The sequence below is a fragment of the Geotrypetes seraphini genome, chromosome 2 (assembly GCF_902459505.1).
Source record: "Geotrypetes seraphini chromosome 2, aGeoSer1.1, whole genome shotgun sequence".
Taxonomy (NCBI): Eukaryota; Metazoa; Chordata; class Amphibia; order Gymnophiona; family Dermophiidae; genus Geotrypetes; species Geotrypetes seraphini.
The window spans coordinates 461,819,832-461,836,441 of NC_047085.1; the positions used below are offsets into that span (position 1 = coordinate 461,819,832).

Genomic DNA, 16,610 nt, shown 5'->3' on the forward strand with positions numbered 1-16,610 from the left:
AGAACATTGTTCAAGCTCAAGAGAGAGGGAGCCACCATGATTCTGATTGCTCCACAGTGGCCCAGACAACATTGGTTCTCCCTTTTACTTCAACTCAGTTCCAGGGAACCTTTTCTTCTTCCTCTGTATCCTTCTCTGCTTACGCAACATCAGGAGACCCTTCTGCATCCCAACCTCCAATCTCTGCACCTGACAGCTTGGTATCTCTCGGGATAACTTCACATGATTCTCTCCTATCTCAGCCTGTTCGTTCGATTCTGGATGCTTCCAGAAAACCTGCCACTCTGCAATGTTACCATCAAAAGTGGACAAGGTTCTCTTCTTGGTGTCTTCGTCATCATCATGATCCCACATCCCTTGCAGTAGAGACTTTGTTGGAATATCTGCTTTCTCTGTCTGACTCTGGCCTTAAATCTACCTCCATCAGAGTCCATCTCAGCGCTATTGCGGCTTTTCATGAGCCAGTCCATGGGAAACTCCTTTCAGCTCATCCCCTGGTGTCCAGGTTCATGCGAGGTCTTTTCAATGTGAAACCACCTCTTAAAGCACCTCCTGTTATCTGGGATCTCAATGTGGTTCTCTCCGCTTTGATGAAACCTCCATTTGAACCTTTAGCTACTGCCACTTTCAAGTTTCTCACTTGGAAGGTACTTTTCCTTATAGCTCTCACCTCTGCCAGGAGGGTCAGTGAGCTCCATGCACTAGTTTCTGACCCACCTTTCACAGTCTTTCATCATGATAAGGTGGTTCTACGTACACATCCAAAGTTTCTCCCTAAGGTTGTTTCTGAGTTCCATCTCAACCAATCGATTGTACTGCCTGTTTTCTTTCCGAAACCTCATTCTCATTCTGGAGAACAGGCTCTTCATACTTTGGACTGTAAACGGGCCTTAGCTTACTATTTAGACCGTACTAAGCCCCACAGATCTTCACCCCAACTTTTTTTGTCCTTTGACCCGAATAAATTGGGACGTCCTGTTTCTAAACGTACGCTATCTAATTGGCTTGCAGCGTGCATTTCATTCTGTTATGCTCAGTCCGGACAGACACTGGAAGGTTCCGTCACAGCCCATAGAGTTAGAGCTATGGCAGCATCTGTAGCTTTCCTTCGTTCCACTCCCATTGAGGAAATCTGCAAGGCTGCCACTTGGTCCTCAGTTCATACTTTTACATCTCATTATTGTCTGGATGCATTCTCCAGACGGGATGGTCACTTCGGCCAATCTGTTTTGCAAAATTTGTTTTCCTAATGGCCAACCTTCCCACCATCCCTCTTTTTGTTAGCTTGGAGGTCACCCATCAGTCAAGAATATGCTGCCTGCTTGTCCTGGGATAAAGCACAGTTACTTACCGTAACAGGTGTTATCCAGGGACAGCAGGCAGATATTCTTGCGTCCCTCCCTCCTCCCCAGGTTGGCTTCTTAGCTGGCTTATCATAACTGGGGACCGCGCGCCTCTGTCGGGCGGGAAGGCACTCGCGCATGCGCGGTGCGGTCTACGAGAACTTTCCAAGTTCTTAGAGTGCAATCACTCTAAAATTGTCCTTACCGGGGCTCCGTCGGTGCCGTCACCCATCAGTCAAGAATATCTGCCTGCTGTCCCTGGATAACACCTGTTACGGTAAGTAACTGTGCTTTACGTAAGTTACCAGTTTTAAGAATTTATCATATAAATAATTTTTTAACAGTTTTCTGAAGTTCACATAAGATGTGGAAGTGGAACATAATTGGCGAAAGACGGAGTCCCAAATGACTGCTTGATACAAAAGCAATCTGTTATGAAATCTTTTATAATGATGTCCCCTAGCCGATGGAAAATCAAATATTGTTGATATGCATGAGGAACATTGAAGGCTAGAAAAATTAAAATGATTGACTAGGTACCCATGCCATGTACTACCTTGTGACACAAACATCCAAACTTATACCGGATACCGGACGACTGGAAGATAGCGAACGTCACACCGATATTTAAAAAAGGATCGAGAGGAGTGCCAGGCAACTACAGACCTGTGAGTCTCACGTCTGTCCCTGGAAAGATGGTTGAGGCGCTGATCAAAGATAGCATAGTCCGGCACCTAGACACACACGATCTGATGAGAGCCAGTCAACATGGGTTCAGGAAAGGGAAATCATGTTTGACGAACCTACTTCAATTTTTTGAGACAGTAAACAGACAAATTGATAGTGGAGAACCGGTGGATAATGTATACTTAGACTTTCAGAAAGCCTTCGACAAGGTTCCACATGTAAGACTTCTCAGGAAATTACAAGGCCATGGAATAGAGGAAGGTATACTAAGATGGATAGGCAAATGGTCAGAAAACAGAAAACAGAGAGTGGGCATAAATGGGAAGTTCTCAGAATGGGAAAAAGTGACTAGCGGTGTACCCCAGGGCTCGGTACTTGGACCTATCTTATTTAATATTTTCATAAATGACCTGGAAGAAGGAACATCCAGTGAAATCATCAAGTTTGCAGACGACACAAAGAAGGACAGCGAGGAACTGCAGAGCGACTTGAATCAATTGGAGAAGCGGGCAGATAAATGGCAGATGAATTTTAATGTGGAAAAATGCAAAGTGATGCATTTAGGCAGAAAAAATAAAGATCACAAGTATAATGTATGGTGTAACTCTGGGAAAGACCGAACAGGAAAAGGACCTGGGTGTACTGATAGATATGGCCCTGAAACTGTTGGCGCAATGTGTGGCGGCGGCGAAGAAAGCAAATAGAATGCTAGGCATGATAAAGAAGGGAATTACGAGTAGAACAGAGAAAGTTATAATACCGCTCTACAGTGCCATGGTCAGACCGCACCTGGAATACTGCGTCCAGCATTGGTCTCTATACCTAAAGAAGGATATAAAACTGCTAGAGAGGGTGCAGAGACGAGCAATGAAGCTAGTGAAAGGTATGGAGAACCTGGACTACGAGGGACGACTTAGGAGACTGGGATAGTTCTCCCTTGAGAAGAGGAGACTGCGAGGGGATCTGATCGAGACTTTCAAAATACTGAAAGGATTCGACAAAATGGAGCAGGGAAAGCAGTTATTTACAATGTCCAATGTAACACAGACAAGAGGACATAGACTGAAGCTGAGGGGGGACAGGTCCAGGACGAATATCAGGAAGTTCTGTTTCACGCAGCGAGTGGTGGACACCTAGAATGCTCTCCCAGAGGAAGTAATTGCAGAATCCACTGTTCTAAGATTTAAGGATAAACTAGATGCACATCTCCTTAAGAGTGGCATAGAGTGATATGGGTAAGGGTAAATTAGATACACATCTCCCTTGAGAAACATAGTGATATGGGGACTAAAACTATGCCAGGGTACACTTGGCGGGGCCTCCACGTGTCCGGATCACTGGACTTAATGGACCCAGGGTTTGATCCGGAGATGGCAATTCTTATGTTCTTAGGTTCGTAAACAGCACTCTGGCCTTCAAAGGAAGCCAGTGTAGCTCTCTCTGATAGAAAGTTAAATGATATGCCTTTTTAAATCTAAAGATTAAACCTACTGTGGTATTTTGTATCAATCTGAGTTGATAAAAGATTTTTTGAAGGCCACCCAAATATACTATATTGCAATAGTCCAGTATTCCCAGAATGAGTGACTGAACTAGTAATTGAAATGAAGTATCGTTAAAGTAAGGCCTGATAGTATGGAGTAATCATCTGGGAAGATATGAAAGCTGCCAATCAGGTGGAGAAAGCTTCAGCAAAGGCTAGACAAATGCTGGGTGGCATCAGAAGGAGCTTTATCAGCCGAAAGCCTGAAGTTATACTGCCGTTATACAGATCCATGGTGAGACCTCACCTGGAGTACTGTGTTCAGTTCTGGAGGCCACATTATCTGAAGGACGTGAAGAGAATGGAGTCGATTCAACGAATAGCCACTTGGATGGTCTCTGGACTTAAGGATCTCCCATATAAAGAATGTCTGAGCAGGCTACGCCTGTATTCTCTCGAAGAGCGTAGATAAAGGGGGGACGTGATAGAAACATTCAAATACATCACAGGCCGCATTGGGGTGGAGGAAGAAATCTTTTTTCTTACCGGTCCCACAGTGACAAGAGGGCATCTGCTAAAGCTCAGAGGGGGAAGATTTCATGGGGACACCAGGAAATACTTCTTCACCAAAAGGGTAATTGATCGATGGAATGGTCTTCCACATCAGGTAGTCGATGCCAGTAACATGCTTGATTTCAAGGGATGATGGGACAGACAGGTGGGGTCGCTCAAGAGGAATGCTTAATAGACGGATTCTCGAGGGAGGGAGGGAGGGTTCTTGAGTGGGCCGACTTGTTGGGCCGTCGGCCCTTTTCTGACGTCATACTCTATGTTTCTATGTTCCATAATGTAAAATAACATTTTCAGACCTGTGCATCAACCTATGAGGTCATCGATAAATTCCTGTCCAGATGGACACCCAGTATCCTAATGGTTGAGGCGATAAGCAAGGTAATTCCATTCAAAATCAGACTATCCTCATCGCATTTAGATGGAGATGCCAAAAAGAATCTGGTTTTGTCTGAAGTTTTAATTTATGCTCCTTCATCCACTTCACAGCCATCGCAATTGTTGATGATATTTATTTATTTCGATTTCTATCCCGTCTTTCCAGTAGCTCAGAACGGGTTACAAGCTAACATTCACAATGGAAAACATTTTGGACAGTACAAGACTATACAACAACTTAAGTACATTTTGGACAGTTCAAAGACTATACAGCAACTTAAGTAAAGGAGAATGCAGAAAGGAGGGGAATATAAGTGGATCAAGGGGTAGTTTGCAGTTAGAATTTCAGTTGAAGAGGAGGGTCTTTACTGCTTTCCGAAAGGTCATCAGAGAGTTCTGTAGTCTGATTTGTGGAGGGAGTTGGTTCCAGAGATGGGGAATAAAGTGGCTGTAGGAGCGTTTGCGGGCAGTTTCTGACAGGAGAGACCTTCCTGGGGGGATACATAGGCGTTTCTCTGTTTCAGAGCAGAGGAGGCAGGTGGGGGTATACAGATGCATTAGATGTATTAGATGTAAAACATTTTAAACCTAAGAATGAAAAGGAATTACGATATTATCCCAGGACAAGCAGGCAGCATATTCTTAACGCATGGGTGACGTCACCGACGGAGCCCCGGTACGGACACTTTTAACTAGAAAGTTCTAGTTGGCCGCACCGCGCATGCGCGGGTGCCTTCCCGCTCGACGGAGGAGAGCGTGGTCCCCAGTTTCTTCGTTTCCGCAGAGCGAAGAAGACGCATGTATTTTTCAACGGCCGTTGAAATATCGGATTTTGCCTTCCCGCTCGCGTTTTTGTCTTCCTTTTTCTTCTTTTACCTTCGGGTTTCTTTTTCGTTTTAAATTCCAAAAAAAAAAAAAAACAAAAACTTTGTTTTCTCTTTATTTTTCGAACCGGCCCCGGCTACACCCCTTGATTTTGCGGAGGCCATGTTTCCCTTCATGCCCCCTCAGCCGGGCTTTAAGAAGTGCCAGCGGTGTGCACGCCCGATATCTCTCACTGACCCGCACAATTGGTGCCTACAGTGCCTGGGTCCAGAGCATCGGGCTGACACCTGCACCCGCTGTGCTACTCTTAAAAAACGTACATTAAAAAATAGACAGATCCAACAAAATATTCTTTTCGGCACCGGATCTGCCATGGAATCAGCCGCGCCGTCAACGGCATCGCAAAAGTCGGCACCGACTACTTCAACACCGCCTGATCCTTCCTCGGGGTCGCTGGCACCAGGTAAGCCGGCTAAGAAGCCTTCCACTTCCCTTGAGCGCCCTCCTGCCACACCGGCGACGCCGGTCCTCCCGGCATCACGCCGACCCCGCAAACGCTCCGCCCCGATTTCGGTGAGTGCCTCGTCATCGGCCTCCTCATCGCCGGGGCATGGAGCGGCACCTATGGTACCGAAAAAGAAAAAAGCGGTACCAGTGCCCCCTCTGGACGACCGCATTGCGGCCATACTCCAAACCCAACTGCAGGAGCAACTACAACAACAACTCCAGCACTTGTTGCCCACACTGTTGGCCCCACTCCTTTCGGTGCCGGACCGGCCCGAGCCTCGCACCACACCACCGGTGTCGACACCATCGGTACCGTTGAACACCTCCATGCCGGTACTCGCGGCTGAACCACTTCATCCTCCGGTGCAACCACGCTCTGATGCCGACCCTCCCCGACATCGAGACCGACACCAGTCCCCCCGAGACCAGGACCGGCACCGATCTTCCTCCCCCGGTACCGTCTCGATGCGCTCTGGCAAATCCCTCTCTAAGACTCGCCATACTGAGCCATCTGCACCACCGTCCCGTCCCGCGCATACCGACGTCAGGGACCCGGACTTATGGGAAGAATCCCCACCCGGTACCGATGATGAGGCTTCATCAACGGACGAGGAACCATCGATGGTCGATACCAGTTCCAAACCTGAACAGTCCTTATTCACAAAATTTCTACGAGAAATGTCGGCAGCTCTGTCTATCCCTTTGGAGTCCGACTCTAAGAAGTCCCAGGCTTTCCTTGACGTCCTGGACTTCGAACAACCCCCCAAAGAATTTTTAAAGTTACCCGTCCACGACATCTTACGGGAAACTTTTTACAAAAATTGGGAAAACCCTCTCACGGTACCGGGTGCACCTCGAAAACTGGATAGTTTATATAGGGTCATTCCTATCCCGGGGTTCGACAAACCTCAACTACCCCATGAATCCCTTCTAGTGGAGTCCACTTTAAAGAAAACCCAGGGCTCCAGTGTTTATGCCTCTACTCCTCCTGGCAGAGAGGGCAGAACGATGGATAAATTTGGCAAGCGCCTTTATCAGAATTCCATGCTTGCCAACAGAGCTAATAATTACACATTCCACTTCTCCTTCTATATGAAGCATTTGGTGCAACAACTCTCCTCCTTCCAAAAGTACATCCCTGAACGCAAGGTCCCGGTTTTTCAACAACAACTTTCCAGTTTGCTCCAACTCAGGAAATTTATGGTGCGCTCCATTTATGACTCTTTTGAGCTGACCTCTCGAGCATCTGCCATGGCTGTTGCCATGAGGCGCTTGGCCTGGCTGAGAGTTTCTGACCTCGATATTAATCACCAAGACCGCCTAGCCAACGCACCTTGTCTTGGTGATGAACTCTTTGGGGAGTCCCTGGACTCAACTACCCAGAAACTCTCGGCACACGAGACCAGGTAGGATACCCTGATCAAACCTAAGAAGAAAACTCCTCCTGCTCGCCCCTACAAACAGCAGTCTTCCTATCAACGCAGGTTCTCGGCCAGACCTCTCAACCCGCCTCAACAACAACAGTCTCGCCGGCCTCGTCAGCAGCACCAGACTCAGGCACGTTCACAGTCTCACCCACCAACCAAGCCTCTCCCGCAGTCAAAACCATCTCAGCCCTTTTGACTCTTTTCTCCAGGGCATAGCCAGTCTCCCACCATCCTTGCCTCTTCCTCAGCCGATAGGAGGACGTCTTCAACTCTTCCTCAACCGTTGGGAGGTCATCACATCAGACCTGTGGGTCCTCAACATCATTCGCCACGGCTACTCTCTCAATTTCCAGACTCTTCCACCGGACAATCCTCCCATAGAGTCTGTTTCTCACTCCTCTTAATCCCCCCTCCTCCTGAGGGAGGTCCAATCCCTCCTTCTTCTCAATGCCATCGAAGAGGTACCCCCAGACCAAAGGGTCGGGGATTCTACTTCCGCTACTTCCTGGTTCCCAAGAAGACAGGAGACCTCCGTCCCATCCTCGATCTCCGGAACCTCAACAAGTGTCTGGTCAAGGAAAAGTTCAGAATGCTCTCCCTTGCCACGCTTTACCCGCTTCTCTCTCAACACGACTGGCTATGTTCCCTAGACCTCAAAGAGGTCTACACTCACATTCCAATCCATCTGACTTCACGTCGCTACCTCCGATTTCAGGTACAGCACCGCCACTATCAGTACAAAGTGCTACCCTTTGGCCTCGCATCATCACCCAGGGTGTTCACCAAGTGCCTTATTGTGGTGGCGGCCTTCCTCAGGTCTCACAACCTCCAGGTGTTCCCGTACTTGGACGATTGGTTGGTGAAAGCTCCTACGTCTCCGCTTGTGCTGCAAGCCACACAACACACCATCTCTTTCCTCCATCTCCTGGGGTTCGAGATCAACTACCCCAAGTCGCATCTGCTTCCCACACAGCGACTTCAATTCATTGGAGCAGTTCTGGACACCACTCTGATGAGGGCGTTTCTTCCCGCCGACCGACAACGGACCCTGCTCCATCTCTGTCGTCAGGTGCTCCTTCATCACTCCATCCCAGCTCTGCAGATGATGGTCCTCCTGGGCCACATGGCCTCGACGGTCCATGTACTTCCTCTGGCACGACTCCACCTCAGGACACCTCAGTGGACTCTAGCCAACCAATGGTCACAGACCTCGGATCCTCTTTCTCATCCCATGTCTGTGACATCGTCTCTTCAGCAATCTCTTCAATGGTGGTTGAACTCCTCAAATCTTTCCAGGGGTCTACTCTTTCATCTGCCCCCTCACTCCATGACCATCACCACGAATGCCTCCCCCTATGCGTGGGGAGCTCACCTGGGAGATCTTCACACTCAGGGTCTCTGGACCCCTCAGGAGCGTCTACATCACATCAATTTCCTGGAACTCAGAGCCATGTTCTATGCTCTCAAAGCCTTCCAGCACCTTCTCTACCCTCAGGTCCTTCTTCTGTGCACAGACAACCAGGTCGCCATGTACTACATAAACAAGCAAGGCGGCACCGGATCTCCCCTCCTCTGTCAGGAGGCCATCCGCATCTGGTCCTGGGCCACGGCCCACAGTCTCTTCCTCAAGGCTGTATATATCCAGGGCGAACAGAACTCCCTGGCCGACAATCTCAGCCGCATCCTTCAACCTCACGAGTGGACTCTGGATCCTCCCACGCTCCGCTCCATCTTTGTGCGCTGGGGCACTCCGCAAGTGACCTGTTTGCAGCTCCTCACAACCATCAGCTGCCCCAGTTCTGTTCCAGACTCTTCTCTCCTCACCGTCTGGCCCCGGATGTATTCCTGCTCGACTGGACGGATCGGTTCCTCTATGCCTTTCCTCCACTACCTCTGATGTTGTGGACATTGTTCAAACTCCGCAGGGACAGAGCCACCATGATTCTCATCGCTCCTCGGTGGCCTCGCCAACACTGGTTCTCCCTCCTGCTCCAGCTCAGCTCCAGGGAGCCCATTCCTCTTCCTGTGTTTCCTACTCTACTTACACAGCAGCATCAGTCTCTACTGCATCCCAATCTGTCCTCGCTCCACCTGACAGCTTGGTTTCTCTCGGGCTGACCTCTCCAGAGAACCTGTCTCAACCTGTCCGTCGTATTTTGGATGCCTCCAGGAAACCGGCCACCCTCCAATGTTACCATCAGAAATGGACCCGGTTCTCCTCTTGGTGTCTACTTCATCATCACGATCCCGCCTCATTGGCGGTAGAAACTATACTGGACTATTTGCTTTCTCTCTCCGACGCTGGCCTCAAATCTACCTCAATCAGAGTCCACCTCAGTGCCATCACTGTGTTTCATGAGCCTATCCTCGGAAAACCTCTCACGGCTCATCCCCTGGTCTCCCGGTTCATGAGAGGCCTCTTCAATGTCAAACCACCGCTGAAGCCTCCTCCAGTCGTCTGGGACCTGAACGTGGTTCTCTCAGCCCTCATGAAACCTCCATTTGAGCCTCTTGCCACAACTTCACTCAAATTTCTGACATGGAAGGTGCTTTTCCTCATTGCCATCACCTCTGCCAGGAGGGTTAGTGAGCTACATGCACTGGTCGCTGACCCACCTTTCACGGTTTTTCACCATGACAAGGTAGTTCTGCGTACCCATCCTAAATTTCTTCCCAAGGTGGTCTCGGACTTCCACCTCAACCAATCCATTGTGTTACCTGTCTTTTTCCCTAAGCCCCATTCTCATCCTGGGGAACAGGCATTACACACGCTGGACTGTAAGCGTGCCCTTGCATACTACCTTGACCGTACCAGGGCTCACCGCTCGTCCCCTCAGCTCTTTTTGTCCTTCGACCCTAACCGTCTAGGTCACCCTGTCTCTAAACGGACGCTTTCTAACTGGCTTGCTGCCTGCATTGCGTTCTGTTATGCTCGGGCCGGTCTTTCACTGGAAGGTGCTGTCACGGCCCACAGGGTCAGAGCTATGGCTGCTTCTGTGGCTTTCCTCCGCTCCACGCCCATCGAGAAGATCTGCAAAGCTGCCACTTGGTCCTCAGTTCACACATTCACTTCTCACTACTGTCTGGATGCCTTCTCCAGACGGGATGGGCACTTCGGCCAATCTGTGTTACAAAATTTGTTTTCCTAATGGCCAACCATCCCTCCTCCCTCTCTGTTAGCTTGGAGGTCACCCATGCGTTAAGAATATGCTGCCTGCTTGTCCTGGGATAAAGCACAGTTACTTACCGTAACAGGTGTTATCCAGGGACAGCAGGCAGATATTCTTACGACCCACCCTCCTCCCCGGGTTGGCTTCTTAGCTGGCTTATCTTAACTGGGGACCACGCTCTCCTCCGTCGAGCGGGAAGGCCCCCGCGCATGTGCGGTGCGGCCAACTAGAACTTTCTAGTTAAAAGTGTCCGTACCTGGGCTCCGTCGGTGACGTCACCCATGCGTTAAGAATATCTGCCTGCTGTCCCTGGATAACACCTGTTACGGTAAGTAACTGTGCTATATCAGCATAACTATATAATTTTATTCCATAATTACTTAGTTTTTTTTCACAGCGATGCTATGTAAAAATTAAAAAGTGATGGAGAAAGAGGAGAGCCTTGAGGAACTACACAGGAGGTAGTCCAAATTCCTGACAGGACATCTTCAGAACGGACCTGATAAGCCCGAGAACAGAGAAATCCCTTAAACCAGTGAAACACCATTCCTGAGATACATATTCAATCTAGGCAATTGAGCAGTATTTTATGATCTACTAGATCAGGGGTAGGCAATGTCAGGTTTCCAGGTCAGGTTTCCAGGATATCCACAATGAATATATATGAGCTGGATTTGCATACATTGCCTCCTTGAGATGCAAATCTATCTCATGCATATTTATAATGAATATCCTTAAAACCTGACCTTGATGTGGCTCTCGAGGACTGGAATTGCCTACCCCTGTACTTGATCAAAAGCGCTACTCAAATCAAGTTACATAATAAAGGCTCTTGAGCCAATAGTGAACAAAGAGAACAAGTAATCTAGAAAAGATGCCAACTCTGTCTCTCCGTACTTTGTTGGGTACGAAAACTGGATTGAGAATCTATCTAAATGCAAGAAACCCTCTAGAAGTTTAATGAAAAAAGGAATGGAAGCGATTGGTCTGTAATTCGATACTAATGTAGCCTATTCTTTCTGGGATTTTACAGTTGGGGTGATTATTATATGCCCCCTATCTGTTGGAAATTACTAAGAGTTGCTTTAACTACAAGTTCACATTTTGACAGTTAATAAACTGCTACTTTAAGTTTACCATTTTGAAATGTCATTCTCCTAGTGGACTCACATTCTAATCATAAAAAACAAACAAACTTGCTTTTACCCTTCTATTTCTGTAGGATGCATAATTTTCTTTCTAGCCTACGTTTTTGAAAATCTAAACTGAGAACGTATTCTGTGATCATATTTAAAAAGTTTGATAATAAGTGTGTTTATTTTAATAGGTAAACTGTGGACCAGAAGTATGAAAGTCGCCTACAATTTACTTCATAAACTTGGTACAAAGCAAGAACCTATGGTCAGGCCTGGGGACAGGGTAAGTACACTATCTGATCACAAGGTTGTTCAAACTAGACTGAGTCAAGACTCATAACATATAAATGTTTAGCTGCAACATGCATTAATACATTTGTTTATCTCTGCCCTCCTGTACCCCTTTTGAGATGTCCCTCCCCCCAGGATTCCTGCAGCCCGTAGAAGTATCTGGGAGGGAACTTTTAAACAAAAGGGCTGAGTGGAAAACTTCAGAAAAAAGGCCCACAGATGCAATGCAGGGGCCCAGTGCACAAACGAGCCTAACAGGCATGATTGAAAGAGAACAATGGGAGCAAGAGGACCATCCAAAAAAGGAGATACTGGATGGGGGCAAAACGGACACGCCACGGGAGGTGGATGACCGAGTAAAGGCAAGCCAGGTGGGAGCGCCAAGCCATGGAAAGAAAACAGCAGGGCGGGCGACAAATCAGGACCTATATTGCCTCTACACAAATGCGAGGAGCCTCAGGGCCAAAATGGGAGAGCTGGAAATTATAGCCAGTCAAAAAGCCCTGGACATAATTGGAATCACAGAAACGTGGTGGGCTGAGGATAATAAATGGGATGTGGTCATACCAGGGTACAAACTTTACAGGAGAGACAGGACACACAAGAAGGGTGGAGGAATAGCGCTATACATAAAAGACTCCATACCCTCAACCAAAATGGAAACAGCAGTAAGGTCGGAAGGCTTGGAATCAATATGGGTTAAGCTACCAGGAGGATCTGGAGCAGACATCAAATTGGGTCTATACTATCGTCCGCCTGGCCAATCGGAAGAAATCGACCGGGACCTGGAGACGGAACTGCGGCAGGTATGCAAAAATGGAAGTGTGGTGGTGATGGGAGACTTCAACTACCCTGGGATAGACTGGAGTATCGGGCACTCAAGTTGCGAGAGAGAGACCAAATTCCTGGAAGCCACGAGGGACTGCTTCCTGGAACAGCTGGTCATGGAACCTACACGAGGAGAAGCTACTCTTGATCTAATCTTCAGTGGACTGGGGGGACCTGCAAAGGAAGTAGCGGTATTAGACCCACTGGGAAACAGCGATCACAACATGATCCAGTGCAGACTAGAACTGGGATCATCCAGGGTGAAAAGAACCACAACAACAGCGCTCAACTTCAGAAAAGGGAATTATGATGCAATGAGGAAAATGGTGGGGAAGAAACTCAACGGCAGCACAAGGAAGGTAGAGTCCGTAGAAAGCGCCTGGACCCTGCTCAAGCGTACGGTGCACGAAGCACAGAACCTGTACGTCCCCAGGTTCAGAAAAGAGTGCAAGAAAAATCGAATAAAGAACCCAGCATGGATAACGGCAGCTGTAAAAAAGGCGATCAGTAACAAGAAAGCATCGTTCAAAAAATGGAAACAGGATCAAACGCAGGCCAACCAAAAGGAACACAAGGAAAGCCAGAAGGAGTGCCACCGAGTGGTTAGGAGAGCAAAGAGGGAATATGAAGAGAGACTAGCGGGAGAGGCAAAAAATTTCAAATCATTCTTCAGGTACGTAAAGGGGAAGCAACCAGCGAGGGAGGAAGTGGGGCCCTTGGATGATGGGGATAGAAAGGGAGTAGTGAGGGAGGAAAAAGAAATAGCTGACAAGTTAAATGACTTCTTTACGTCGGTCTTCACGAGGGAGGACACATCCAACATTCCGGAACCAGAGGAAATAGAAAATGGAGATCAAGATAACAAGCTGGTCAAATTAGAGGTGAGCCAGGAGGATGTCCTCAGGCAGATAGACAAGCTAAAGAGCGACAAGTCGCCAGGTCCGGATAGCATTCACCCAAGGGTGCTCAAGGAATTAAGAAATGAAATAGCAGAGACACTTCAGCAAATATGCAACCTATCCCTAAAAACTGGAGAGATCCCGGAGGACTGGAAAATAGCAAATGTCACGCCCATCTTCAAGAAGGGTTCGAGGGGCGACCCGGGAAACTATAGGCCGGTAAGCCTCACATCGGTCCCGGGAAAGATGATGGAGGCACTGATTAAGGACAGCATCTGTGACCATATCGAAAAAAATGGACAGCTAAGGTCGAGCCAGCATGGGTTCTGCAAGGGTAGGTCGTGCCTCACAAACTTGTTGTACTTCTTTGAGGGGGTAAACAACCAGGTGGACAAAGGAGAACCCATAGACATAATTTACCTAGACTTCCAGAAAGCCTTCGATAAGGTACCACATGAGCGGTTGCTCAGGAAGCTATGGAACCATGGGGTGCGCGGGGAGGTCCACCGATGGATCAAAAACTGGCTGGCAGACAGGAAGCAGAGGGTTGGTGTAAAGGGCCATTACTCGGACTGGCAAGGGGTCACGAGCGGGGTTCCTCAAGGATCGGTGCTGGGACCGCTCCTGTTTAACATATTCATTGACGACCTGGAGGAGGGAACAAAATGCGAGGTCATCAAATTTGCAGATGACACCAAACTATTCAGCAAGGTTGAAACCACGGTTGACTGCGAGAATCTCCAAAGGGATCTTACGACATTGGAAGAATGGGCGAAAAAGTGGCAAATGAGCTTCAATGTAGGGAAATGCAAGGTCATGCATATAGGGAGAAGGAACCCGATGTTCACTTACAAAATGGGGGGATCAATGCTAGGGGTCAGTAATCTGGAAAGAGACTTGGGAGTGATGGTAGACACGACATTGAAGGCGTCGGCACAATGCGCCACAGCCTCGAGGAAAGCAAACCAAATGTTAGGTATCATTAAGAAGGGTATCTCGACCAGAACGAAGGAAGTCATCCTGCCACTGTACCGGGCTATGGTGCGCCCGCATCTGGAATACTGTGTACAGTACTGGTCACCGTACCTCAAAAAGGACATGGCAATGCTTGAGGGAGTCCAGAGAAGAGCAACTAAACTGATTAAGGGTATGGAAAACCTTACATACACTGACAGACTGAAGAAGCTGGGGTTGTTCTCCCTGGAAAAGCGGAGACTCAGAGGAGATATGATAGAGACCTTCAAGATCCTGAGGGGCATCGAAAAGGTTGACAAAGACAGATTTTTCAATTTGAAAGAAACCACAAGAACAAGGGGTCACTCGATGAAATTGAAGGGGGACAGGTTTAAAACAAACGCAAGGAAGTACTTTTTCACACAGAGGGTGGTGGACACATGGAACACCCTTCCGGAGGCCGTGATAGGAAATAGCACAGTACAGGGTTTCAAGGAAGACCTGGATAGGTTCCTGGAAGACAAAGGGATTGAGGGGTACAGATAAGAGCAGTGGAAGGTTTAGAGATAACTGTAGAGGTAGGCAATAAAATTAGTCAGGGACCGCTGACCAGGCAATATGCCTGATGGGCCGCCGCGTGAGCGGACCGCTGGGCTGGATGGACCTCTGGTCTGCCCCGGCGGAGGCGACTACTTATGTACTTATGTACTTATGTACTTATGTACTTATTTAATTAGGCTGGGCTGCCTGTTCTAGCATTATTTCCCCGTTTTCTGCCTTATTGATTTAGTTTGCTAGGCCATGGTCTCTCCTTGGCATCCTTGTCCAAGCCCACAGGAGAGGTGGGGGGCTATTCTGGAGAGCCTCAGGGCCCGACCAAACACATTTCCCTTTACAAAGTGCTCTCCTGGGTTCATAGACAACCCCGCGAAAGACAAAGGCGCGCGCCGACAACTGAGCGCAAGATGGAGGTGCGCGCCGAAGAAAATTACAGTTTTTAGGGGCTCTGACGGGGGGTTTTGTTGGGGAGCCCCCCCAGTTTACTTAATAGAGATCGCGCCGGCGTTGTGGGGGGTTTGGGGGGTTGTAACCCTCCACATTTTACTGTAAACTTAACTTTTTCCCTAAAAACAGGGAAAAAGTAAAGTTTTCAGTAAAATGTGGGGGGTTACAATCCCCCACACCCACCACAACTCCCCCACAATGCGGCGCGATCTCTATTAAGTAAAGTGGGGGGGTTCCCCCCACGCCCCCCCCCCCGTCGGAGCCGTAAAAACTGTAATTTTCTGTGGTGCGCGCCTCCGCGCTGCGCTCAATTGTCTGCGCGCACCTTTGTCCCGGCGCGCTTTTGACCTGACACCGCTCTCCTGCATAATCCTGAGTCATGAAATATGCTAGACATATGTAACAGAGGGAAAAAGGTGTCATAGCATGAGAGCTTTTTTTTTTTTTTAATGACATGAACTGTTTCATTAGACGAGATTTGTGCCGGCCATCTCGACCACATATTCCGTATAGATTGTTCAAATTTGGCACAGATTCTAGATGTGTGTGGAAATTAGTCAATTAGGTGCTATCAATCAATTATTGGAGTTAATTGGTACTAATTAGGAGGTCACATGCATGTCTTCCTTAAAGCCCTATTCTGTGACATAAGCACCTTAATTTCATAGCAGACAACTAAAAAGGGTGTGTGGTCATAGGAGGGTCAGAACATTCCCAGAAATTAGGCGAGATGTTATGAAACATTTGGATTTATGCCTCTTAACTGCCATCGGTTGGGCACCCGGATTTACGCCAGCTTTTGACACAGGAAGCACTCTGTTAGTATTCTGTAAATGGTGCTGTGCAGAGTGCCCTTTACAAAATGCAAGCATAGAGTGCTTCCCACACCTAAATTTGAGCACCATTTACTGAAAGTAGTCCTTAGTGTTTGAGGTATAATGGCATAATCATTAAGGGGTCAGTAGGCTTCTTCTCGGTTATGATTCTTTGCATAACCGACTTGTGTAACAGCCGTCTCTGGGCATGTCAATATATTATTGTGTCCAGTTTTTCCGTTGCAGGCATTTGAGTGGTCTAGTTTAGGGCTTTGATAACCAGCCTAAATGA

At 48.1% G+C, this 16,610-nt stretch overlaps 1 protein-coding gene across 5 annotated transcripts in view; it reads left to right on the plus strand.

The window, feature by feature from the left end:
- The window catches only part of DIP2C (disco interacting protein 2 homolog C), an 800,316-nt gene that overhangs the window by 533,326 nt on the left and 250,380 nt on the right, over positions 1-16,610 (plus strand). For all 5 annotated transcript variants that reach the window (XR_004538170.1, XR_004538171.1, XM_033931571.1 and 2 more), the window contains exon 9: positions 11,718-11,809. Coding sequence is in view for 3 of the 5 variants with exons in the window: in XM_033931571.1 (XP_033787462.1) it covers positions 11,718-11,809 (92 nt within the window). In the remaining 2 variants the exon portion in view is untranslated. The remainder of the gene's footprint in view (positions 1-11,717; positions 11,810-16,610) is intronic.